The following is a 27815-nucleotide window of genomic DNA, read 5'->3' on the forward strand; positions in this document are numbered from 1 at the left end:
GCACATACATCAAGGTGGACCCCACTATAACGTTTATTTTCCATCCAATCTGTTCACAAGGTCACAAAGACTTGGATAAAGAGGAAGACAAATATCATCTTGGTCCAAAACTTCTATAACCCAAAGGGGTTTAATGGTGAGCATTCAATCCCCACTGGTCTTTGCAGTGTGGCCCACCTGATCAATGGTTGGACTCATTATGGTGTGGCCCGCCGTGATGTATTTAAGATCCAACCTATTCGTAAGTGAACATAGTGATAGTTGAAGTGAAGACAAAATATCAGCTTAATTAGAAACTGTTGTGGCCCTTAGAAGTTTGAATGGTGGATGTCACTGCCCACTATTTCAATGGTGGGGCCCACTTGAACTTTAGATCTGACTCATTCGTTTACTTATGTCATAAAATGATATCTCAAATGGTTGGACGGTTTGGATACAACACATGCATCATGGTGGGTCCCATAGATAGACGGCGTGGATGAAACAAGTGGGACCTTCAGAACTTGCCGTCGTCAGCACAACAGCTAGGCAGCTGCGTATGATGCAACTGTTGTTGCTGTCATAGCATAGATGGGTCCCACATAGGGCCCACCACATCATTCATCTATATATAAATATAATATATATATATATAATATTATATCAATATTAACAACGTCCAGGCCCTGGACGGCCTGGACAGATGCATACCTCAGGGTGTAGCCCCACACGCCGTCCAAGGACGGTGGATGCAACACATGTAATATAGTGTGGCCCATCCAAATGGATGGACGAAGTGGATGGGGTCCCACGGACCTGCTGACGCCAATAGAGCAGCCATATAACTGCTGCTTCAAGCAGGGCAGGTGGGTCCCACGTAGGGCCCACCACCATTTACTATATAGTATATATATTAATATAATATTAATTCTTTAATGAGCTGGTTAGTACACTCCACCGTCAGTTCACACTACACTGTTAGCTACACCCCACTGTCAGTTCACACTTCAACGTTAGCCACGTCCAGCGTCCTTGGGCGCTGGACGGATGGTGTGGATATATGTATTTAAGGTGGGTCCCGCGTGTGGGGCCCACGGCTGGTGGGTCCCACCGTCTTGCTGTGTGGACAGTGTGGATGACACACATCACGGTGGGTCTCACATGGACGTGGCCCGCCTGATTGGATCAATCTACTATTTGTGTTTTCCCATCACCATTAGGTAGGGCCCACATAGCCCGGACGGTGTAGATCCAACACGTCCATCAAGTGGGTTCCACGAAGGTGGACGACATAGATAAGTTACATACATCATGAGGCCATCAACAAGGGAAAAAGAGAGAGAGAAAGGGAGGCGAGTGATGGAGGGACCCCGGTACTATGGGCCCTCCCTTCCATGATTTATAACATACATCAAGTGGGTCCCATTACATGTGGGCCCACCAATCAAAATCAACAGTGGAGATCCTTTCTCCACCAAAATGTAAGGCTAGATGACCATATTCATACAAAGAAAATAAACATCATGATTAGGTACATGGAAAATGACCCCATCATGGAATGATCATGAGGATCATGATAGGCCATCGGCGACACCTAGGGTCCAAAGTGGGATCCATACCATCAATCGGTAGGCCCCACTTGGCCCATCATAAAAAAAATGAAATCTAGGCCAAAGAAACACCCACCTTTGATCATGGACTTCTCCTTCCATCAACGCATTCTAGAACTCTAATGAATGAGATTCAACGGTCGAGATTGGTTTTGGAGGGTAGGGATGAGAGATAGGAAATGGGCCACATAAAGCTCTCTCATGGAGCTTGCTTGGACGTGGGTTGCTTGAGAATGAGTGAGAGAGAGAATGAGAGAGAGAGAGGTGATGAGAGAGAAGTGATGGGAGAGAGGTATGGTGAGTGATGGGTGATGGGGAGAGTTGACTTTTGGGGATGGGTAGTTGTACTTGGGGATAGGTGTGAGTGATGGGAGTGATGTATACTTGATTGATATGATTGATGGGATTCTCTTGGGATTAGCAACCCGCAGTGTTTTTTTTTGAGATGAACGCGGGCCCACATCTCCTGGCCTGGGTATCAGATCGGTGCGCGAGTCGCGGCGTTGGAACGACGGCGACGGCGCGGTGGCTGGGGTACAAGTTTTGGGTCGAGCCGACTCTAGAATATGGGATACAACTCAGGATTGCATGCAATTACTGTTTACGCATCGCTGGTCACCGAAATTCCACCGGGAGGACCGCAGAAGCCTACGAAATAGTATAGGCTGGGTTATGGGTCTTATATAGGTTGAATCTGACTAGCTCGTAAAATGGGTCCACTATCAATGAGTCGGGTGGGCATTGGCATACCATTGACGATGTAGATAGTGAGGTCTTTTGAAAAAATGAGCTATAGAAGTCCTAGAAGGGGGTGAATAGGACAATGTCAAATATTTCGATATAATGCGGAATAATAAATTAATGTAATACAATTTTGCAAAGTATTGAATTCTTGATATCAAATAGTTCGTAGGACAACCTTACACCTAAAAGATTTAGGTAAGACAACCTTATGTCATGACGTCTTTAAAATCAAAATATCAAACTAATTGCAAAAAATAAAAAAAAACACAATAACACAAGTGATAAAATCCAATCACCACAATGCACAAAAGAATTATAGTGGTTTGGTGCCTCAATGTAACCTACTTCACTCCTAAAATTACTACCCTCGCAATTTTGACTTTTACTATTTCAAGGTTTTCTAAGGTCACCTTAACAACCTTATACAATTATTGCGATTTTCATGGGCTATCACAATCAAACCCACTTCGTGATTTTACGGGGTCACTACAAACAAACCCACTGAGATTTCTGGGCTATCTCAGAAAAGCCCAAACTGAAGTAATTAAAACAAACAGTACTTATCTTCGATTTGGCGAGTCGAGGTTGTAGCTGCAGCTTGAGTGTAGCGATATTTTTCTTGGGTGATTGATGAAGCTGATGTATGAGTTCAACCCAAAAAGATGTAAAGGGATCTAATAGATTTTCAATGAAATGAATGAAACCGTATTACTGCAGATTCAATTCTCCTTCTTCTTAAAGTAGAGTATGGATTACTTTTATTAAAACAATTTAATCTAACTTTGAAAAGGAGAATAAAATAAGATAATAATAAAATATGAATTACAACACAAATAACTTAAGGAGGCTTGAAGGATCTTTCTCTACAACACAATAAAAGAATATGAATTTTCGTGATTTAGAATGTAAGAAAAAACCTTTATATATAGCCAAGGATATGTGTAGTTCGGCTGGCCCAAGATTCAGTTCGGCTGGCCAAACTTCAAAGATTATGTTCCAATCAGAATCTAGAAATCGCGGGATAAAAGCTTTTAAAACTTCGGTTGGTCTAAGCCTAGGTTTGGCTGGCCTAAGCTTAAGTTCGGCTGGCCTAACCGGTCTGGATTTCGAAATCGTTCCATTGCTGGAAACTTGACTGAACCACCTTGGGCTAGCCGAACCCTACCTTGGGCTGGTCAAACCTACCGCAAAAAGAAAAAAAAAGAAGATCTTATGAGATTTGAATTTTGTTCAAATTTTGCATGATTGGTCCAAGTAGTTATGCTGACCGAACCAGACATTAGGCTGGCCTAACTAGAGTGTATGTAATATAAAATGTGATTTAAAATATGCATGAGTGAAATACACCTAACCTATGATTTAACTAGGTTCATACCCTCTGTAGGTTGACCATTACGAATTGTTCTGAACTTCGAATCATGAAGGCTCTTACTTTGAGATGTTGAGCCTTCCATCAAAATGCTTGATCGAGTTGATAGCTTGTCTTCAGTCGAGCTTGCGATCGTAACCGAACTACTAAATTTGACAAACTAAGATGTGCTTTAAGTATAAGTACTTACGTCTTTTCTACTTACTTGATCATGTGCATAATGGGTGTTAGCCAGTGTTGGAGTGTACTAAACTCCGATAATGTTTCCAGTGAAGAACTGTTTTGATATGTGGATTGAGTTGAGGATTGACATATTTGCGTTGCATCTCTAGCATATGATATTCAACCACGTAGGCCTTGCATTACATAGCCTTGGTATGACTAATAACATTCATGAAGTTAGCAACTTAGCCCTCCATCATTTTCCGTATACTCTGATATCTGTATTATTGTTATATGTATTATGCACACACACGCACCCTACTGAGATTCGTAGGAGGCTTATGCGTTTATTTACGTTGCAAGTGATGTTAGTGCGTATCAGCAGTATTGAGCTCGGAGCATGAACCTGTTCTTTTGAGTTCTTGGTTATATATTGTATTTTTTTTCTAGCTCTGTACTTAAAGATTATATTAGTGGATATGTGGTGATGATGTTGTTTTGTGACTTGGGTACAATTGTGGTTATGATCCTTTATAAAAAAAAAAATTATCTTGAAAATCCCCCTTATAGGATCCCAGAATCAGAACTTGAAATATGAGAGATGAGAGCGGAGAATGGGGTACTACAGAGACTGTCGGTATTGAATTCGGTGGTTGAAAATTTTGTAAGCCTAATTCTCGAGTTTAGGGCATGACAAGTGGTCTACATTATATGCTACCTTTACAAAAGCTAATAATGAACTGTGCATGTCCAATGGTCCATCTAACCACTATAAGAGCAGATGTGTCTGATCACCTTTTTGATTCTACAATAAAGACGGTCCCGAATTATATTCTATAACTTGAATAATTTAAAATACGGCTAGTTGAATATATAAGGGATACGATAGTTTTCATCATTTAATATTGCATTTTACCCTAAACCTTTTCCTATTTAAAGAAAAGGTTAAGATAGTTTATCTCTCTCTCTCTCTCTCTCTCTCTCTCTCTCTCTCTTTAATAATTTTTTTATTATATTTAAATTACAAAATCAGTCATTTATTATGCTATCGATATAATAACTCAAGTACATTATAATTATTTAAAGTGTCAAACACAGTTCAAATCATAGTTTTTTAAGAAATCCTCTGGCAATTCTCCCACTGCCACCTTTTGGTAAGAAACCACCAGGCTTGCTTTCATCGCTGGTTCCATAGACCATCGCTGGTTCCATCGTTTTTATCCTATTTGAGACTAAGTTGAATTTGAATTTAAATTTTAAATTACAAACAGAAAACAGAAACAAGTATGGTGCACCCACCCACAACTAGCCCACGAGTGAGCCCCCTAACACCAACCTGTTCATGATGTCACATGGTCCTATAGGCAGATGTTTAATCCCCACTATGTGGTCCACTTGAGCCTGGGAGCTGACTAAGTTTTGGGCCTGTACCCTTAAAATGATATGGAAAAATGGATGGACGGCGTGGATAAAAGCCATACATCACTGTGGCCCCACGTAGCCGTGCTTGGATGCAGTCCGCTTTGGAAACGGATGGGCTACTTCCGCTGCTACCAGCCAATGGCTGGTGGTCGGTGCCCTATGAGACTCAGCATGATGTAAGTGTTTCATCCATGTCGTCCATTTATTTTTTCAGATCATTTTATGTTATAAAACCAAAAATTAGATATATCTCAATCTTAAGTGGACCACATTATATGAAACAATGTTGAATGAGCATTGATTATTAAAAACCTTTTGAGGGCTATAAAAGTTTTGGATCAAGCCGATCTTTACTTTTTCCCTTTCATCTGGGCCTGTATGACCTAATCAACAGATTGAATGTCAAATAAACAGTACAGTTGGCCTTAGGAGGATTTTAATGATGGATATCCAATCACTGTGGTTTTCTGTGGAGTGGTCCATGTGAGATTTATATACCTATCATTTTTGGTGTAAAGACCTGAAATAATACGTAAAAATGGATGAAACACACGCATCATGGCGGGGCTAGCAGAGCACTGGCAGGGGAGTAGGCCAATCCGTTTCCGTCCGCTTTCGTGTCTCGGAAGCTCGCGTGGATCGATAGCTTGTCCGTGTCCGTCGGATCGTACGGCCAGAAGTTTCCTAACGGCCGGTGAGATGCACGAGACGAAACTTCTCGCCTACAACGCTCTCGTCATCGGCTAAAAAAAAAAAATTTGCGACCTCTGCGTCTTGGTATCTTCTCGCTACCCCCTCCTCTCAGTACCGCAGGATCCTCCCCATTGGACATTCCAGATTCGTCCACGTCAGCACTGTCATCTCGCTTCTCCTGTTATTTATGGGGCTGGTGGGTTAGGGTTTTCACTCCTCCTTCCGCGGGCTCATACAGATTTTCTTTTTTCTTTTTCTGTCCATATAAGGTGCGTTCTTCATACCTTTTGATTTTTCTTGGAATCTAAAATTTTTAGAAGGTTTTGCACAAGCATGTTTGTGAGATTTCTTCTCATCCCTCTTTAACTTGTAGAAAGATTGATGATCCAGTAGTTTGATGGCGATCGTAAAGAACGAAAACTCGAAGGATTCTAGATCAGACGGCGATATTTCTTCTGCGAGTGGAGACACTCTTTCAAGTGATGATGACAGTGAGGTTCAAACTCCAAGTTCCGTTTCAATTTCTGATGATGATGGTTTTCATGTTGTTGATGATGATGATGCGGACTCTGGGGCGGGTTCGGACGACTTTGATTTGTCGGAATTGGGTGATATTGGGGCTGAATTTTGTCTGATAGGAAACTGGAACTGTTCAGTTCCTTTCGAGCTCTATGACCTTCCAGATTTGAGTGGCGTACTTTCTCTGGACACCTGGAATAATTGCCTCAGTGAGGACGAGCGTTTTAGCTTGGCAGAGTACCTCCCAGACATGGACCAAGAGACATTCATGCACACCTTGAAAGAGCTCTTCGCAGGCCATAACTTCCACTTTGGGAACCCCATTGCTGACCTCTTCAATCGTCTCAAGGGAGGCCTCTGTGAACCGAGAGTCGCTCTCTATCGACAGGGTTTGAATTTCTTCGAGAAGCGCAATCACTACCACCTCTTACGCAAGTATCACAACTCTATGGTGCGTACTCTCGTCCACATAAGGGATGCTTGGGCGAAGTGTGCAGGTTGCGGGATTGAGGAGAGGCTCCATATTCTGGATATAGCGAGAAGCCACTGTAGGGTTTCGATGCATGGAAATGATGATGGGTTGGGATCTGAGTCGGAGTCATCATTGAGGGAGGAATATGACAAGCGGTTTCTGGCTAAAGGCACAAATCTGAGTAACCGTGCTTCATATACCGTAAGACCGTCATTGGATGTGTTGTCTCAAGAAATGGTTATGACTTTGGCGCCTACCACAAATGGGAAACAGAACCTGAAGGGGATTTTGAAGATCACCACGCCAGAGGCTTCTACAAAGAAGGGTCATCTGGCGGGTCTCCTTCCTTCTTCTGCTAATCATGGCTTGGGGATGATGAAATACAGGCCGTCTGCTTCACCATTAAACCCTCAAGCTTTTGGGTATGATTCAGGATCTGCTCACCGGGCCTGGAATCAGATGACAGCTGATGTTGATGACAGAGAATATGCTTATGAAATTGATTCGCAGAAAAATAGGAATCTGGCACGAGGCAGTAAGTGCAGTACAGTGGATAAGGTTAGATCACTAATGCAGGGAAAGAAAGATGCCTTTTTGAAGAAATATGACACAGATGCTTGCATTGGACTGGGACAAGAAGACAGTGAATGTTACATTGGGTTGCCTTTACCGGTAAAAAAAGAGAATTTGCATCGTTATGGTAGAAACAGGAATGTCAAACAGGTGGTCGACGTTGAAATATTGATAGGTAAACCGATTTGCAAGAGATCTCATGATTATTCTTCCCGTGATGCTGGGAAAAGGGCCAAGCATCCTGAGAAACCTGGGAGGTCCTTGGTTGATGATGGGATGGATCCTGCAAAAGGTAGGGATCGGCAGGTGTTTGTGGAAGAAACTCAAGCTGACTGGTTAGCTGGAAGTCAACCATTTCGGAACAGACAAGCACATCAAGATGACTTCTCCATGGATCATCCCGTTAGATTCGATGAGTCGAATTCTAGAAGCAAGAAACAGAAGACTGGAGGGGAGTTCCAAACTGGTGAGAAAAATGCGGTCCGATCTTATGGAACTATTTCACGCCAGGCTGATCATCATCATAGGATCAAAGCATTACATGAGACCAATAGAAGAATATCCGCGCAAAATGGAGGAATGGATGAGGAAGACTGTAAAGGCATTGGCATGTTCTCCCGAATTGAAGAAACAGAGTCAGATTCATCCAAAGAGGTTGATGAAGATGAAGATCTCAATCCTACTAGCTATCCAAGTGGCACCTTTGAGGGTGGTCGATCTGCCTATGTCAAATCAGCTGATGATCCTGAACTGCTGAATAAACTAATGAGGAGTGATAAAAAAAATTATGACCAACTTTTTGATGGGGTCACACGCTCTTCCGAAGAAGTGGGTAATCTTGACGAGCGGTTTCCTTTAAAAGGAACACGGAGCGGTAAGTTAACTGAGCTCAGTTACCAGTCTCACTATTCTAATGTACATCTGGAGGGAAAAAAATTCACCACTTCCTCTAAGTTAGTAGATGATCGAAAACGAATTAATAAGTCAGTGCAGAATGGCCAAATGCATGATGATCATGGTAGAAGGTCAAATGTACCATTTGTGAAGGTCCATTCTGCAGAGAAAAGGCGGAAAGGGAAGGATGACCTGGACTATTCTATGCGTCTTTCAGATTACATGGACAAGTACACCCGTGGAGTTCTGGAGGAGGATGATTTGCATGTGATGCCAAATGTTAATGAACAGGCACGGACTCATAAATCAGGGAAGAAAGGTAAAAAAACCAAAGCTTATCTAGCTGAGGCTGATGCTCATGAAAAGTCAAGCATGCCGTTATTAGGATGCAACTCAATAACACGGAAGCAGAAGGGGAAGGTTGATTTTATGCATTTAGATGGGCCAGATAAGTCCAGTTATCCACAGCCTGTTTCACAGCAGCCCATTGGTGACCCCAATTTCATGAAGAAACAGAGCAAAAAGAAATTGGATGCTGAAAGCAGATCTTTGACAGTGGTAACTTCTAATTCGATTATTTCAGAAAGGGCAATGGCGGACAGAGAGCCAGAAACAAAGCTGCCAAAGAAGCCCTTTACTTTGATAACACCATCTGTTCACACTGGATTTTCATTCTCAATCGTACATCTTCTTTCAGCTGTTCGAAGGGCAATGATAACTTCGAATGCAGATGATACCACTGAGGTAAACAGGGATTTCGAGAAGAGCAAAGGTGGGGAGTTCCCTTCTAATGAGAATTTGGATGTTAATTATCCAGAATACACAGGACAAAAGAATTTGCCTTCTCTTACTGTTCAAGAAATTGTCAATCGTGTGAGATCGAACCCGGGAGATCCTTGCATTCTCGAAACACAGGAACCCCTTCAGGATTTGGTCAGAGGAGTTCTAAAGATATTTTTGTCTAAAACAGCACCTTTAGGAGCAAAGGCTTGGAAGGCGCTTGTATGCTATGAAAAGTCTACTAAAAGTTGGTCCTGGATTGGTCCAGTTTCTTCTAGTTCATTGGATCGTGACATGGTTGAAGAGGAAACATCTTCTGATGCTTGGGGTGTTCCTCACAAGATGCTTGTGAAATTGGTTGATGCGTTTGCTAATTGGCTAAAAAGTGGTCAAGAGACCCTTCAGCAAATAGGAAGCCTTCCAGCACCGCCCCCAATGTTGCCCAATGTGGACGAGAAGGAAAGATTTAAGGATCTAAGAGCTCAGAAGAGTCTCAACACTATCAGCCCGAGTTCTGATGAAATGAGGGCGTATTTTCGCCGTGAAGAAGTTCTAAGATATTCAATTCCTGACAGGGCCTTTTCTTATACTGCTGCTGATGGTAGAAAATCTATAGTTGCTCCATTGAGAAGATGTAGTGCCAAAGCTCGAGAACATTTTATGCTTAAGCCTGATCGACCACCGCATGTTACAATCCTCTGTCTTGTAAGGGATGCAGCAGCCAGGTTGCCTGGAAGTATTGGCACCAGAGCAGATGTCTGCACCCTGATAAGAGACTCCCAGTATATTGTGGAAGATGTATCTGATGCTCAAATTAACCAGGTAGTCAGTGGGGCTCTTGACCGTTTGCATTATGAACGTGATCCTTGTGTACAGTTTGATGGCGACAGAAAGTTGTGGGTTTATTTGCACCGAGATAGAGAAGAAGAAGATTTTGAAGATGATGGAACCTCATCTACAAAGAAATGGAAAAGGCCTAGGAAAGGCACTGCAGGAAGCTCTGACTTAGGAACCATAAATGATGTGGGCTGTCAAGGGACTGGAGATCAAGTTGCAGGTGGTCCAGCCATTGGATATGACTTTAGATCTGATTTAAATATTGAATCATCATCCATGTATGCAGAGGGGAAGAAAGAACTTGCAGATCGTGATTTGAAGGCAAATATGGTGGACAACATTGGGCCATTCATTGATTCGGCACAAAGCAGAATTGGTCAGGGTCATCCCATGGGTTGGGAGGTCCTTGATTTGAATCCCATGCGAGAGAACAAAATGCTGGGTCAGGAAAGTTTCAGAAATGAAGATTTTGATGATGAGCAGTCAGCAGGGAAAGGCCAGTTGGGTGTGATAGCTCAAAGTTCAATGCGGAGAATGGATGATACATGACAGGGGCCCATCCCATCATGTCCCCCCCCCCCCCCGCCCCCACTTTTTTTTTTTTTGTTTTTTGTTTTTTGTTTTTGTTTTGTTTTGGGATTGGTCAAGGTATCCTTTAATATCATATATCTTTTAAGCTTTCTCATTTTTTTGGTAGTTGGTTTAGGCAGACTGAAACCAGTATGTCTGAATGTCTCAAGCCCGGGTCTCCCCTCCGGTAGGGGGTGTGCAGTGCTGTGCACTAACCAGCTCAACTAAAGAGCAGGATGCTTAGCTCAAGTTCATTGTTGTCTCGGGTTTGCTATCCCGATTTCTGAGGATAGTAATCAGTTGATGCATATGCTTTTTTTTTTTTTTTCTTGTTACAACTATTAATTAACTTTACCTTTTCATTTATTTCTATTTCACACATGGCTAATGTTCAACAACTTGGTGACAGGACAAATGTGGATTTTTTGTTCGGTGGTTGTGGATTGTTTTTATATTTATTTGCTAATGCGAAAGACATCTTGTGTCTTGATGCAATAATAACCTCAATTATTTGACATTTTGTGAGTTGCAAATGTTTTGTTTACTACTTGTTTGTTTGGATCTTGGAGCTCAAAGATGTTTCTGACTGTGTTAGCACTTCAATGGCTTGATTTGATCTTTCTGCAGTTCTTTTGCTTACAATCTATCCAATTCTCAAAAAGAGAAGAAAAAAATCGAAAAAAAATCATGTTAGGCATCTGAAGAAGATAACTAGGCTAATCACCTTGTGATCACTCAGAGGCATGTTGCTAACTTTACTCTTAGCATTTCTTTCTTCAATTTACCCTTGCTAAATTTATTTCGTTTTCAATATTTTGCATGTTTTATGAAGAAGGAAGTTAATCATCACATGAATGACCCTTCGCGGCATATTATAATGTCGACTTGCATTTTCGTATCCTTAATGAAGAACATTCATGGTTCAACCCCATAATTAGGTAATTTCGTATCTTACCTGTGTGTTTCTTTGTCAACTTGTGTTCTGATTTTATCTTTTCTTTTCATTCAGTGGATGTTTTGCTTGATAAACCTCATATAGAATGTTGTCTTTTTGGATGCCTTTTGTCACAGCTTTTTTTTGGATAGACAACAATAATCTCTATTTAATATACCACAAAGAGCATTTGGCCAATTTAACCCTCGCAGTTAGTCATGAGGGGTGTAAACTTCTGATTTTAAAAGGAAAATGGGATTTCTCTAACCCTTCAGTGGAGTGCATTTTTATCCTTCGATTTCTTTCATGTGATTAGCCCACTCCCTCATCTCCCCTCCGTGTATAGGCCACACCTATAGGAGCCCGTGCAACAATAGATTCTGTGGGCCCACTGTGATGATTGTGTGACATCCACTCTGTCCATCTATTGCGCCGGTCACTGTAGTACCATAGCCCCCAAAAGAGGTAGATTGGAGTCTCAAGTGGGCCACTAAACAGGAAACAGTTGGGATTGGGATGTCCACCATTCAAACCATCCTGGGGACCACCGTGATGTTTTTATCCTATCGATAAAGTCATTCCAAACAGGATGGATTGAAAAAAAAGAAGAAGCTGATCCAACAGTTTGGTGGATTCCAAGAAGGTTTCAATGGTAGGCATCCCCATATCTACTGTTTCTTGTGTTGTGCTCGCTATGAGTTTTGGATCTCCCTGATTTTTAGGATCATGCTCTAACATGATCTCATCCAACTCTAATGGGTGGAACAGATTTCACAGAGAAATTAAGGCGGGCTACATGGAGCTTTGGTTTTACCCACTCTACTTTGCCTTTCTCTGGGCGTAGTCCACACCCAGGCAGCCTCCTCCGCATACTGCCCTCACACTTTCCTTCCTGATCTGTCTCTCTCTCTCTTTTCTTCCCTCAATGCGTGTTTCCCATGTGGCGTGCCATCCCCCCTAGTTCTATCAAAAGCAAAAGCTCCAAGCAAAAGGGAAAAGGTTCTTGATTAAAAAAAAAAAAAAAAAAAAAAAAAAAAAAAGAAAAGGAAAAAAGGAAAAAAAGAAAAGAAAAATACAAAGGGAAATAAGTTTCCGATACAAAGGACTGGGTGATGGATACCCTTCATAATTAGTTCAAGGATTTTGATGTTCTTTCGTAACAATGGATGTGCTAAGCTAGATACCATGTCTTGGATTCTTAGCTCTTTCAGGTTTTCAACTTCAAGCTCTTTAGATGTTTATATTTTTCATACATCAAGTGAATTAAATGTTATCTTGCTCTTGGTTGGAATCCTCTGCCAGCTCCTGTTTGTGGAATCGATGCACGTTCATTAGTGATTGAAAATTCGTTGATGCATACTTTTATTCTTCGTTCATCAGTTCTTGGTAGGCAATGGAGCAACTAAGATTATTCAACTCATATCCGTAATTGAACAATCAGGAGTGAAGCGGGAGTGGATTTAGGTGCTAGAGTAGGGAATCCTCTTTTTCAAAATGTTTGCAAGTATAAAAGCCTAAGATGCAGGAGCAGGAGCACAAGTTTGTAGCAGAAGAGATACCTTAGTAAAAGGTCTGTGGGGTAAATTTTTGCAAGGGAAGAGACATCATATGTTCTTTAGTGCATTATGCTGTACACCCTTGAGCTTCAATTTATGCACATGTGAATATGGTCACACTGTCACAGTTTGTGAAACACTGTTGTTGATGAGAAGCATGTTAAACAGACAATTTTAAATGGTCTAATACGAACATATCTGATCTTTGATATATTACCAACATAAACTTATTTGAGACTTTGATCTTAAGTGTAAATGCCATATTTTGGAAGCACCCTTCCTGATGAAGTATACCTGCTTTCTTCTCGAGCATTGGTTACAAAAGTTGCTTTTGCTTTGTTTGACACTCTCAAACAAACAACAACATAATTAGCAGCTAAAAGCCTTGGTTTTTTTTTTTTTTTCTTCTTATATTTATGCATTTTATATACTATTTATACAGTCTTGATGTATTTTAGTTATACGTGCTTTTATGAATGATGATGATGATCGTCATAATCATCATGTCAACCTTATCCCAAGTAATTGGGGTCAGCTACACATCCTTTTTGCCATTCCACTCTATCATGGACCATATCCTTAGTGAAACTATAGGTCATCAAATCTTTTCTTATTGCCTCACCCATGTTTTTTGGGCCTTCCCTTGCCCTTTTAGTTTTAGAGCCTTCAACTTGAACCGGTTCACTCCTAAGATGTGTAATAACTGATATCCATATAATAGTATGTTAAACCATCATCATTTAACTGTGTGGATGTGTTAGCATCTCCAATTTTTCCACAGTCCCTATGGTGGAAACCATGTGATCTCGTCTGACACGCACATTTGATATGTGTTGTTGTCCAAGTTACATACCTATATTTCTATGTATTGCCTAGGGATGACATTAGTATGTCAATTATACAGGGTTTGTGATGCATAGGGCTAAAGCTCAATTTCTTCACCACTGCTACATGAAATAAGATAATAGACTGGATATAAATCAAAACAAACTTTATTCAACTAGAACTAGAAGAAAGAGATCTAAATGTGGGGCAACATATGCTAAGGAGGATAGAAGAAGCACACGCTTCAGGAAAAGCTTTAATAATCTTAATTCATTTTTTTGACCAATAAAATAAACTTCATTCATAGTTGTTAGATGAGCTGGTGGAGACAGTGTAGTTTGTGTGAGTGATTGGGGTTCAATCCCTGGTGGTGTCACTTAAAAAATTTTCATTTAGTCATCATTTTATGTATCTAGTTCATTAGTGTGGCTATAAATTAATAGTTTTTTTTTTTTTTTTTAAATTTTTGTTTAAAATTTTTTTAATTTTTAATTTTTAATTTTTTTATTTATAACACAAATCTCTATTTAATACAAAAACTGTAGATTCCATTGGTTCCATATGGGGGTAGGGCTGGGAAGCCCGGGCCTATAAGGTGAGGGCCTGGGTGCCTAAACTTGCCTCGGGGTCGAGCCTAGGATTGAAATCCATGCCCCAGCCAAGTCAGTCCCATGCCCAGCCCAAAATATTTTCCCTAAAGTAGTTTGTGCCTATCTTGTGTAGAACATCGTAGTTGTGCAAAATGTGGGTCAACATGAAAATCACATGGTGTGAAGATCAGGTGCTCCACTAATTATGCAAGCTATATGGTTGAAATCAATAAACACTCAATGGTCTGAATCAATGCACGCCCATGTGATGAGTGGATTAGTTTTATTTTTGCCCCTATTAATCTTTTATGGTTAGCCTGATCCTTTCGGGCTAGGGCCAAAGCCTTTTTAGCTAATTAGGACCAGGGTCGGGCTCGGGGCAAGGCTTAGGGGACTACGGCCAAGCTAGAGCTAACTGAGATGTGGCCCTAGTCAGGTCCATTACCACCCATGGTCCACATAAAATGACCTTTTCCTACTCAAAATTGATGATAAATAATTCTCCTATATAGGATTTTAAAAAACAACCAAAGAGTACAAATCTGCAACTTTTTTTTTCAAGGATGAAATACTCTTAACTCAATACATCAATTATGTGGAATAGCTAAAGAAGAATGATTTTAACAGAAACTAGAGAGAAGAAAAGAAGAAAGATGAGAAAAATAGAAGAAAAGGTGAAGAAAAGAACAGAGGAATGACTGCTCATATGCTAGCCTCCTCATGTTTATCCCATCTTATTTTATTAGGGATGGAGTCATTACAACTAAAATTACAAAATCGCGCTCTTTTCTTAAGTACAACTGAAATACTCTTAACTCAAAACATCAATTATGTGGAATAGTTAAAGAAGAATGATTTTAACAGAAACTAGAGAGAAGAAAAGAAGAAAGATGAGAAAATAGAAGAAAAGGTGAAGAAAAGAACAGAGGAATGACTGCTCATATGCTAGCCTCCTCATGTTTATCCCATCTTATTTTATTAGGGATGGAGTCATTACAACTAAAATTACAAAATCGCACTCTTTTCTTAAGTACTAAGTAAAACACATTCATATGGGTCCAAACTCAGGCCTACACTAAACCCAATCAACAAACCAAAGCCCAAAGGGGCCCCTAGACCAAAAACGTGTGAACCCACAATACTTTTAACACTCCCCCTCAAGCTAGAGCATAGATATCATACGTGTCTAGCTTGGATACAAACTTTAATAATTGAGACTTCTCAAGAGCCTTGGTGAATAGATTTGCAACCTAATCATGGGAGGAAATATACAGAGCGTCAATTTCCTTTTGAGAGATCTTGTCTTGAATGCGGTGAGAATCGACCTCTATATGCTTCGTTCTCTCATGGAACATTGGATTGTTGGCAATGTGGATGGTAGCTTGATTTTCACAATGCAGAGGCATTGGACCTTGGACAACAAATCGCAATTCTTCAAGGGGGATTTAAGCCAAATAAGCTCACAAGTGGTGTGGGCCATTGATCTATATTTTTTGCCTTAACACTTGACCTGGCAACCGCATTCTACTTCTTACTTTTCCAAGTAACCATGTTTCATCCAAGGAAGGTACAATAACCTGTAGTTGACTGCCTGTCATATCACGACCTTGCATAATTTGCATCGGAATAACCGATTATCTGGAGATGGCCATGAGACCTATGCAAGATATCGAAGAATACCAAGATCTTTGATTTGAAACTGAGATTGAAGATAAACTTCAACTTCTCAATACCTTCCAAGTCATCACCTGTCATTATAATATCATCCACTTGAGCAACAAGGATAATATAGCCAGGTGTTGTATGCTTTGAGAATACTGAGTGATCTACTATACTTCTCTTCAGCTAATATGATACCGCCACACCACTGAACTTATCAAACCAGGCTCTCGGTGACAGCTTGATGCAGGGACATGTGATGACCTAATCCTATATGCATATATAATCAGGTTAAAGAATATTCAAATAAATACACCAAATAACTAACCCTTTCCAGTCAAAGGGATCAGGTAAACTTCAAAACAAAAATGATGTCATTCTGTCAGGATCATGCCCCTTAGCATAAAATCGCGTAAACAGTAAAAAGGGAGGACCTAGGGATATGAGAATATCTCAGATCTAGCATAAGTCAGTCCGCAGTTAAGTTTGGATCTGATTCTACTCACTAACCATCCCTCTTTTCCGTTTAAACTAGAAAGGGGATATCCAGAGGAACGAAGGGGGTGAAGAATGAAGGGTTTGAGATGAAGAAAGTATAGGTCCTTTTGTTGTCAAAAGAAAAGGAGGAGGATGATTCGTACCTTTTCTTACACCTTGAAGATCTAGAAAAAAGGAAACTTGAAATCGGGGTGGAATCCTCAGCACCCAAGAGCCAATCCTGAAACCCTAATCTCTTGAATAAAAAGGAAGAAAAGAGACGAATTTCTATTTATTCAATAATGAAAATAGAGTTTCTTACAACGTATATATAAGCTATGGAAAAAGTAAAGTGCACTAAAGCCCCTGAAACTAAGAAAAATAACAAAAAAAGATGAAAAGTAAAGAAAGTGCAATAAAGCCATTGAAATAAGGAAAAAAACAAAAACTTCTAAAATTAAAACACCCGTGTAGTAGGGTGTGAAATCCGACCCATGGATCTATAGTCAGGGTGCGGTCATGCCGCTCCTGCACTTATAGTGCCTCAGAAAATGGGTTCGATGGACCCAATGTCCATCCACGTCAACTCCTCCACTCTGGTACTTTGTCAGCGACGCCTCCTCCTATGGTACACTCTAAATGGTGTACCACTGATGTTCGCGTCACAGCTTCAATCCATATATAGATTTCTTTAATTTGCACACATTAGACATCATACAATACCATCACACCACTGAACTTCTTAAAACAGGCCATGCCTACTTTAATCCATATATAGAGTTCTTTATTACCACCACACCACTGAACTTCTTAAAACAGGCCATGCCTACTTTAATCCATATATAGAGTTCTTTATCTTGCACACTTTAAACGTCTCCTTTGAGCAACATACCTAGGAGGTTGCTCCATTTAAACTTCTTCATGCAATTCTCCATGCAGAAATGCATTTTTAACATCTAGTTGAAAGAGGGCCCAATCATGATTTGCAACAACAAATGTAACAACTTGAACTGAATTGAGCTTGGGCATCAAAGAAAATGTATCTAGATAATTTACTCCATTAGCTTGAGTATATTCCTTGGCAACTGACCTGGCTTTATAACGATTAATTGATCCGTTAGGAAGAAATTTTACCATACAAACCCACTAATGCAGGGGCATTTTCACACCGGGCTCAAGTGGGTTAGCTTGTGGGATGTGGGGACATACTCGGGGTGGGTGGCCCGTGTAAGGCTGGTGGCTTGTGTGAGGTGGTACCCATGTGATTTGGGGCCCACGAGGGGGGTTCGGTCGATGTCCTAACCTATGAGATGTATGGCCTGGGCTATGAGATAGAGGGATTGATTTGCCATGCTCTAACAATTCGATATTTTAGAGCAAGTGGTTAATTGTCCTGCATCAAATTGGTATCAAAGCGGGAGGTCTCGTGTTTGAGACTCCTCACTGGGGGTGATTAATGTAGGGGCATTTTCACATCGGGCTCGAGTGGGGTAGCTTGTGGGATCTGAGGACACACTCGGGGTGGGCGACCTGTGTGAGGCGATACCCATGTGATTTGGGGCCCATGAGGGGGGTTCAGCCGAGGTCCTAACCCATGAGATGTGGGGCTTGGGCTATGATATAAATGGATTGATTCGTTGTGCTCTAATAGTTCGAGCTTTTAGAGCAAGTGGTTAATTGTCCTGCATCACCCACCTACACTTAACTAGTGTCTCACACCTGATGACAAATCAGTTAGTACCAATGTATTATTGGAATACATTGCAATTATCTCCTCATCCATAGCTCTTTTCCAATTTTAATCCAACAGTGCATCCTGAATGGCCTTTGGAATAGAGACAACAGACAAGGTAAGAACAAACTTCTGATACTTTGTGGACAAGTGGTTAAAAGTAACAAAATTGGAGATTGAATGAGAGGCTCACGAATGTTTACCTTTATGAATTGCAATGGGGAGCCATTCTCTGTAGACTTAGAAATAGGGGGAATCTCATTAGGTGCAGAAGCTGATGGTTTCGATTGAGAGGGAATATTCTGTTATACTTGGTCCTCTCTCTCTCTCTCTCTCTCTCTCTCTCTCTCTCTTTCTATAATGTCTTTGTGAGATCCTTCTAGGATGGTGGTTCCTCGATATCAGAATCTGGTGGGAAAACATTGGTTAAGGGAACCTCCACAGGCACCACTTCTGCAACAAGTCCAGTTTGACCATATAATGGGACATCTTTAAAGAAGGTAACATCTGCTGACACAAAGTGCTTTTTAAGAGAAGGACAATAACACCGACAATCTTTTTTAAAACGAGAATGTCCTAAAAATATGCATTGCGCAGAACAAGAGGTAAGTTTATCTTGACCATACTTAGGCAGATGGACCAAACAAGTACAGCCAAATACTTTGGGGGGAACATAAAAAGCTGGTCGATCAAGAAATAGTAATGAGAACGTTGTTTTACTACCTAAAATTGACAAAAGCATCCTGTTTATTAAATGACATGCAGTAAGAATGCATCACCCCAATAAGATTGTGGAACATTCATTTCTAACAATAAAGCACAAGTAACCTCAATCAGATGTCGATTCTTGCGCAGCCACCCTATTTTGTTAAGATGTATAAGCACAATATGTCTGATGGATAATACCATGACCTTGTATTTACTTTTGAAAATCCCAAGAAACAAATTCCAAAGCATTATCAGATTTAAACATACACATATCTGCACCAAACTGATATTTTATGTCATTATGAAAATTCTGAAATATATGAAAGAATTCTAACTTATGTTTCATAAGATGTAATCACGTCATCTTGGAAAATCATCAATAAAATGAACAAAGGTACTTAAAGCCTGATAAGCTAGACACACGAGTTGATCCCCACACATCACAATGAACTAATTTAAAGGAACATCACTCCTAGTATCAATCATGGACGGAAAATGAGATCTATGATGTTTACTCAGTGGGCACATTTCATATTCTGAATATAGCATCTTCAGAAGGGATGGAATAAGAGTCTATAATTTATGGAGAGATGGATGACCTAAGGGATGATGCCACTGAATTATTGGACTCTCATGAAGCACAGCAACACCTATTAATTCCCCCTCCAAACAATACAGACCATTCTTCTCATGACCTCCACTAATCGTCCTGCCTGTCTTGAGGTCTTGGTCTTGAAAAACACAATAGGAAGGAAATAACGAGACAAAACAATTCAGTGACTTTGTCAGTTTACTAATAGATAAAAGGCTAAAATGGAATTTGGGGGCATACAAGACAGAAGATAAAGATACAATGCGTTTGGCTGAGTAGTACCCAATCCAACAACAGTAGACGAGGTGCCATCCGCCAAAGTAACAAATATATTTGACGAGATACGATCAAGGGAAGAAAATGAACTCTGATTACCAGAAATATGATCTAACATCTCAGAGTTGAAGATCCAGGGAGAAGAAAGAGATGACAAGAGGTACATTTTTCCTGTTTGAGCTAAAGTGGCTGTAGAGGCAGAAAGAACATTATTGGATATAGAGCCATTAGATGAGAGAAACTGCACATATTCTTCCCTTGATGGTGAGACACTAATTTGATCGTCAATGGAGTAGACAAGGTAGGTTTCTCATCAGCAGAAACATCATCCATCACAAGAGCTTGATTAGCCTTCGAAGTCTTCCCATGAAGATCCTAACAGAAGTCCACAATATGATTTGACAGACCATAGTGAGTGCATACGTAGTCTCCTCTGCTGCCATGGCCACCTTTATGTCCCCCTGGTAATTTACCACCTCTGCCACCACGATACATACCACGACATGTTCGACCTCCACAACCTCCATGCACACCAGTGAAACCAGATGAAGAGGCCAACACGCAATTTTATCAAACACATTAACACGAGCACTATTCAAGTCATTTGCAAGAGAGACTTGCTGAAGTGAAGTCTAGCATAAACTTCCGCCAACGAGGGAATTGATATGCCACTTAGAATTTGATCTTTAGTCGATTGATATTATTTTGACAAATCAGATAGAAGCTTCACTAGTTTCATATATTTCAATTGCTCTTCATAAGAGTAATATTGGAAGTAATAGGATGATATATTATCAAGAGCTCTTCCCACATGCTAGTAAGTATAGCAAAATACTCTCCAAGAGATTTGTCTCCCTTCTGAAACAAGAAAATATGCTCATACAACTAATAGACTCGTGAGATGTTTTTCTCCGAGGAATACATTTTTCTTACGGTATCCCAAACTTCTTTCACAATGTTCAAAAACACTAAATTAGAGCTAACCTTGGGTTCCATACTATTCCATAACCATGATCTAATCTGGGCATCATCACACATCCACTGTCTGAATTTAGGATCAAATTCCTCTGGTTTAGATTCTATAAGGAATTATCATTTTCCCGAGCCAAGAAAAAACTTCAACCGATTTAGCCCAGTGAAGATAATTCTTCCCATTCAATTTCATGGAGGTTGTGGACGCATTAAATGAAGGTCCAAACACCTCTCCCAATGATGAGGAACCACTAACTGCATTTTTTCAGCTCCATAACAGGCTAGGGACTGATTTACTTCAATTTAGAATGACAAGTGTTGATCTATAAACAAGTCCAAGCACAACTATCCCTTGCAACAAAATCACATAAGAATTTCCAACCCCTCATCGACTAGAACACCCATCAATAACATCCACACATCTCACACAACTTAACAGATATGCAAAAAAATCAAAAAGTGTTTCCAACACAGAAGAGTAGCTGAAGGAAAAGCACCTAAACGTTACCTTAATAGAACAATAAGCAAGCCTTCATCTTGAGGCTCCAACACTCCCTTTTTGTGAGTGATTCCATTTACTTGACAGAAACTGCAGAAAACAACATGTTTTCTGCACACATGCAATGAGAACCACCTTTTTCGTAAGTTCCGATCAATCCACTAGGGTTTTGGGGACCTCTAAGCTTGATCCAAATATTAGGGATTTGAAGAAGAGAGGTCTGTGGCCCAAATCACTCCAAGTTGGGTGCTGATACCATGTGGAATAGGGAAAGAAGAATGGTTTTAACAGAAACTAGAGAAGAAAAGGAGAAAGATGAGAAAATAGAAGAGAAGGTGAAGAAAAGAAGAGAGGATGAACGACTGTTCACATGCTAGCCTCATGGTCTTTACATCTTATTTTATTAGGGCTGGAGTCATTACAACAGAAATTAAAAAATTGCCCTCCTTGCTTAAGGACTAAGTAAAAAACATTCATATGAGCCCAAACTCGGGCCTAAACTAAACCCAATCAATAAACCAAAGCCTAAAGGGGCCTAAGACCTAAAATGTATGAACCCACAATACTTTAAACAAACTCTATAGGTCATTTATGGGGCATATATTATTTGGCCGTTTATAATTCCAAAGATACAAGCTGTTTTTGTATACACCCTTATTATAATCTAATTGAGCTAAAGAGCATTTTATATCACTAAAAAGTCCGATTTGGGCACGTGAGTGTGTATGTGCGTGTAGTATATACACGTGTGTGTGTATGCACTTGCGGAAATCATCACCTGATTGGACTTGTGGATCCCATAGTCCAATTAGTTCTTTATTTCTCCAATTGGATTTATTGGCTCCACTAACCAATTAGATGACTTCTCTTAGTCAATCTTCAATGAGCCAGCTTGTGTGGCCTGGATGCATCCTTTTATGGACCGTGTATGGTCCTAGATGCATCAATTTCCCTTGGCATGAAAAGAACTCATCCTCAACTAAAAGCCACTCTTGATCTGAGATCTTGATGTGTCTTTTTTGGCAACTCCTCTCCATCTTGGTGGAAGTTGATGGCGAAGTCCTCAATGTGAGCTACACAGGACTTTGACTGAGTGTGCTCCTTATCTTTCTCTCACAGATACTTCTCCCACGAAATCTTTTTCATTGTCGGTGACGGTTACATCTCACTTCCCATTCGTTGCATTCTTGCTGATGACACAATCACTTCTTGATTTGTACAATAATGTGATCATCCATAACATTATCCAACATCATAATAATGGCCTTAGTCTTGCTGCCCTCCAGTGGCAGGTCATCTCTCATGAACTTGAGGATGATTTTCTTTTGCACAAAACATTGTTGGACGCGGTGATCATACACCCATGGATGACCAAGCATGATATGGAAAAATCTCATTGGATTGATGTCATGCCATCTAGATTCTGTGTAATATGGTCATAATAAGCAATTCGTTGGGAATCTATGGCTCATTGGTTGGTACACATTTTTCCAAGCAATCCTTATAGGGTTGGGTGCTCTCGACCTTTGTCTTTAGCTGACCTATCTGTTTGAGGCGATGTTCTTGCTAATCTCATTATCGATAAATAATGCATCCAAGTCATCCATCACCGTCAGATGGGCCCCAGATAGCTATAATAGTTATCTAATAAAAGATTAGGCCATAGGATTGAACATTAGACCCAGGTAAGCTCATCCAATGGTCTTGTTCAAATATTGGAAACTTGATTAAATATCTGGATTATTCAACTCTCCATGTTGCTGATCTATACCACTTCAAGTGTCCAAATAGGTTAGATAGATGATTTGGGCTAAAATCAAGGCGGATATGATATATCTGGACCTGGGTTAATGGTCCAATTGGTTTCTGTGGTCTATTGACCTAATTAGTTGACCGTGATGGATCACTCAAGTGCCAAAATGGATGTAAAACAATCCATACTCGATATACGTTGGTTATTTTGCACAAAACTTTTAAAACTTCAAATTTTTTAGTTGCTAGTCTCTCTCTCTCTCTCTCTCTCTCTCTCTCTCTCTCTATTTCGAAAGGTGTTAGTGTTTCCTTTTCATTTTTTAAATTTGGATGTCAATCTTTAGAGGTTATTTGAGCCCTAGAAAGTCACTAATAAAACTAGATTTGTTCTCAATTTTTGTCTCCCTTTCTCCCCCAGTAAGGTGTTTCAATTCATAAGTTTGATGTGGAGGCCATGGAAGGTGCATGAAAGCGATCTTGGGAAGTAGCCAGAAACTAGTGTGAATGCCAGGGATCAGACGGACCTGACAGGCAATGAGGGGTGGTATTGAAAGTGTGAAGACAGGGCATGGAGGGGCAGAAGAGGAGTGGACTATGGTAAGCCGTATGAGAGCAGAGTCGGAGAACAATGGGAAGGCGAATAACTTCCTGAGGGAATACCCGACTCTCTTTGTTGAAGGTTTCCAGGTGGGATGGTTGCTAGTAAATTTCTCTAGGGTCTTTGGAAGGGTAGGTGTAGTCATGGAGGTTATCTTGCCTAGAGATAGGCCCACAACGGTGCCCCGAAGTTTCACATTTGTTCGCCTAAGCTTGGGGGGAGCTCAACTGAGTGATGGAGATGCTTCATAGAGAGGTCTTTGTGGGAAGAAGATTAGGGCCCAGAGAGCTCGGTTCGTCCTTGCATTAAAGAGCAAGGAGAGGAAAATTCCTTTTGCGAGGAAAGTGCAGAAGCACTGTAGTTGGGGATAGGGGGAAGGCAGATCTCGGAGACTAAGCCAACCTTCTGGTTGACAATGGACGCAAAGGAAAGGAACCCATCTATTATAGAGAAGCAGTGGTTGGGAAGGAGAACACCAACATCTTGACAAAGAGAGGTGGAAGCAGTTTTGAGGTCGAGCGTCACGAGATGGTGGGGGTTGCCAAGTGTCATTTCAGATCATAGACCTATAATGCTTGATATTGATGAGGAAAATTAGGGTCCAAAACCTTTTATATTCGAGTTAGTGTGGCTGGAAATTGAGGGTTTCGATAAGTCTATAGTAGAGTCGTAGTCCTCATTTTCAGTCCAAGGTTATGCCGGATTTAGATTAGCTAGAAAACTTTAATTGTTGAAAGAAAAGCTGAGGTTGTGGAAGAAAGAGATTGTCGACAAAAGGGTAGAAGAAGTTGATAAGTTGGCAGAGGAGATCCATGATTAAACTTGACCAAAGAGGCCCGAGGGCTGTCGGAAGAAGATAGAACGAGAAGGGCTGTCAGATATGCGCATAGAGCTAGGGAAGAAGAGATTAGATGGTGCAAGTGATCATAATGGGGGGCATTTTCACATCGGGCTCGAGCGGGGTGGCTTGTGGGATGCATGGGCACACTTAGGGTGGATGGCCCGTAGAACCCATGGATTTGGGGCCCGTGTGAGGCAGAACCCATGGATTTGGGGCCCACGAGGGGGTTGAACCCATGGATTTGGGGCCCACGAGGAGGGTTCGGACAAGGACCTAACTCATGGATTTGGGGCCCGGGCTATGAGATAAAGGGATTAATTCGCCATGCTTTATCAATTCGAGTTTTTAGAGCAAGTGGTTAATTGTCCTGCATTAGATCAAGAGCAATATGGTTGAAAGAAGGGGACAAAACACCTGATTCTTCCACAGTGTAGCTCGTGGAAACTAAACATCTAGTTTAGTGGTGGACGGGGTAACTATCATGAGCAAGGACCATAGCTTTCCGGTGAGCAATGGAGCATACCGAAATTAGACAATTTGCAGTTTCGCCATCTTTCTTGACGACATTTCCTTCCTTGGACGACCTTTCTCTGAAGAGGAAGTGGAAACAAATATTAGATCCATGTGCAGGGAAAAGGCTCTAGGACCGGATGGCTTCCTTATCACATTTTTTTTTTTTTTTTTGGCATCTTGTGGGGAGGGATGTTATGGATTTTCTAGTGGAGTTCTTGGAGCATGGTCATCTCTCGTTTGAACTGGGGGCTTCTTTTATTGCCCTCATTCTTAAAGCGGATGGGGTTGAGCAATTGAAAGATTTTAGATCGATCAGCCTTATTGGGGGCCCTTACAAAATTTTGGCTTAGATTCTTGCCTTAAGATTCAGGGAGGCCATCTCTAAGGTTATTTTGAAGAATCAGGGGGCCTTTGTATTGGATAGACATATTTTGGATATCTCTCTTGTGGCCCACGAATGCATTGACTCGAGATGTTAAGAGACGAAAACCGAGCTAGTATGCAAGCTAGATATTGAGAAGGCTAGTGATCATGTGGACTGGAGTTTCGGATTACATGCTTGGTAGAATGGCATGCGGCTCAAAGTAGAGGGGATGGATAAACCCATGTATTTAGTCAGGTTGGTGCCTCTATCTTGGCAAACGGGTCTCGCACAAATGACTCATCAGAGCTTCCCATGGTCTTAGAGAAGGAGATCCCCTCTCACTATATTTGTTTGTGGTTTTTGTTGAGGCCTTGGCATGATGCGTCGAAAGGTGAGGAGAACAGTCTCTTTTACAGTTTCAACATCTCGGGCCCTGAAGGCAACATTAGTCACCTCCAATATGCGAATGATACACTTCTCTTTTATGTGGCGAAAGTGGATTCAGTTTGAAACTTATGAAAGATTATCATGTGTTTCAAAGCGCTCTCGGATCTTAATGTCAATGTTATTAAATCTGAGATGTTTAGAGTGCATGTTGAAGATGACGATCTCCTCCAGTATGCTAATGCTTTTGGTTGTCGCACTGACTCCTTTCCATCGAAGTACCTTGGGTTGCTTCTCTGCATTGGGAAGTCAGTCAAACACCTGTGGGATAAGGTGATCGAAAGGATTGAGAGGAAACTTGCATCTTGGAAGTGTAGATATCTTTCATTGAGTGGCCGCCAAATGTTGATTAAGATGGTTTTCTCCAATATGCATGTGTACTTTATGTCCTTATTCAAATGCCCGAGATTGACGATGGACAAGCTCAAAAAGCTAAGGAGGGACTTCTTATGGAATGGTGTTAATGAAGGGAGAGTTCTACCTTTTAAGGTGGGATGAGGATTGCAAACCAATTGTTTGTAGAATGGGGAGCGAGTATAAAACCCTTGGTCGATATGAATATGATTCTTTTAGGGAAATGGATATGGGGATTTGGCACGGAGGAGGAAAGACTTTGGAGAAACATGATAGTTGCCAAGTACAGTTTGCAGGAGAGGCTGGTTTGTAGAAAATTCCTCCTTATATAGAGCTTTAGGGCTTTGGAAAGCGATTGCAGCTACTCAACACATCGTGAGTAGGGGCATTTCCTTTGGGGTGGGTAAAGGTTCACGTGTTTGATTCTGGGTTGATATTTGGTGCAGTAATCAGGGATATTTTGTTCATGTGGCATCATTTGTTTGGTTGGTGGGGCGGAAGAGAATCCTAATAGTTGATAACTTTCAAAGAAGAGCGCTATCCTTCCGATCATATGCCTAGTGTGCATGCATAACGACGAGTCGATTGACCATCCTTTCATACATTTGACCTTTTGCTATGAGAGTTTGGGATTAGTTTCTTTCATGGTTTAATACTCATTGGGTAATGCCAAAGACTGTAGAAGATTTACCATAGGCCTGACAAGGAGGAGTTGGCAAAGCCCAAAAAGCCTTATGGTGGCTGGTCATTATGGTGGTGTTGTGGGTCATTTGGGGTTCTAGGAATGGGAAATGTTTTAGGAATGAAAGTGAGGGGGTGAATGAGGTCATTTTGAAAATGTTAAGGTAGCTTTGGGCTGCCCTCCCATTTTGAGTCCTTTGGTTTTTGTATTCTTTTCTTGCTTTTGTGAGTTTTTTAATAATATGTTGTTGCCTCTTAAAAAAAATCTTTATGATATGAGTTAGGTCTAAAATTAATTAAGTCTAGATTCTTAAGATCTTTTTGGATCTTAATTTTTGTATATTTGTCTATATAAGACATCTCAGGCTATATGTGTAAAGGCTCATATTGGTCTTGGGTTGAGAACAGGAGTTGAACTCAATGAGATCTAATCTCTTGTTGTTCCTTTGTAACTTAGAGTAGTTGGCTATTAACTAATTTGAGAGTTGATGAATGATTGATTGGAATAAACAAAAAGTATGAGTTCATGATGTAGGGATGGACGTGATGAGGTTGATCACCATCTTCCTCAGGGATAACTACTCCGAATCCACGGAGCTTCTCTGCACTCCCCATAGAGATTCCTCGAATCCATGAGGAAAAAAAATAGGAAAATTAGAAATAAATTCGAAAATTAATTGATTGATAATTGTCGCTTCTGTATGTGCCCCCATTATAATATTAATAAAGAAAAAAAACCTAAACCAAAATTCGTAATTACCAAAAATAGTAAAATTCCAACTCTAATAAAAATCCTAATTCTAGTAAAACTCTTCTAAAGCCTA

At 40.7% G+C, this 27815-nt stretch overlaps 1 protein-coding gene across 6 annotated transcripts in view; it reads left to right on the plus strand.

The window, feature by feature from the left end:
• Nucleotides 1–5885: 5885 nt before the first annotated feature.
• LOC131243171 (uncharacterized) overlaps nucleotides 5886–27815 on the plus strand; it is a 47502-nt gene continuing 25572 nt past the window's right edge. For 2 of the 6 annotated variants that reach the window (XR_009169921.1, XR_009169923.1), the window contains exons 1-4: nucleotides 5886–6248; nucleotides 6353–6470; nucleotides 11457–11562; nucleotides 13000–13176. Coding sequence is in view for 3 of the 6 variants with exons in the window: in XM_058242315.1 (XP_058098298.1) it covers nucleotides 6377–10603 (4227 nt within the window). In the remaining 3 variants the exon portion in view is untranslated. Of the gene's footprint in view, nucleotides 6249–6352; nucleotides 11023–11456; nucleotides 11563–12999; nucleotides 13177–27815 lie in introns of those variants that run through there. The other 4 variants (XR_009169922.1, XM_058242315.1, XM_058242316.1 and 1 more) reach the window with 4 other exon arrangements.

Source organism: Magnolia sinica, chromosome 4 (genome assembly GCF_029962835.1).
Source record: "Magnolia sinica isolate HGM2019 chromosome 4, MsV1, whole genome shotgun sequence".
In the NCBI taxonomy this organism is placed as follows: Eukaryota; Viridiplantae; Streptophyta; class Magnoliopsida; order Magnoliales; family Magnoliaceae; genus Magnolia; species Magnolia sinica.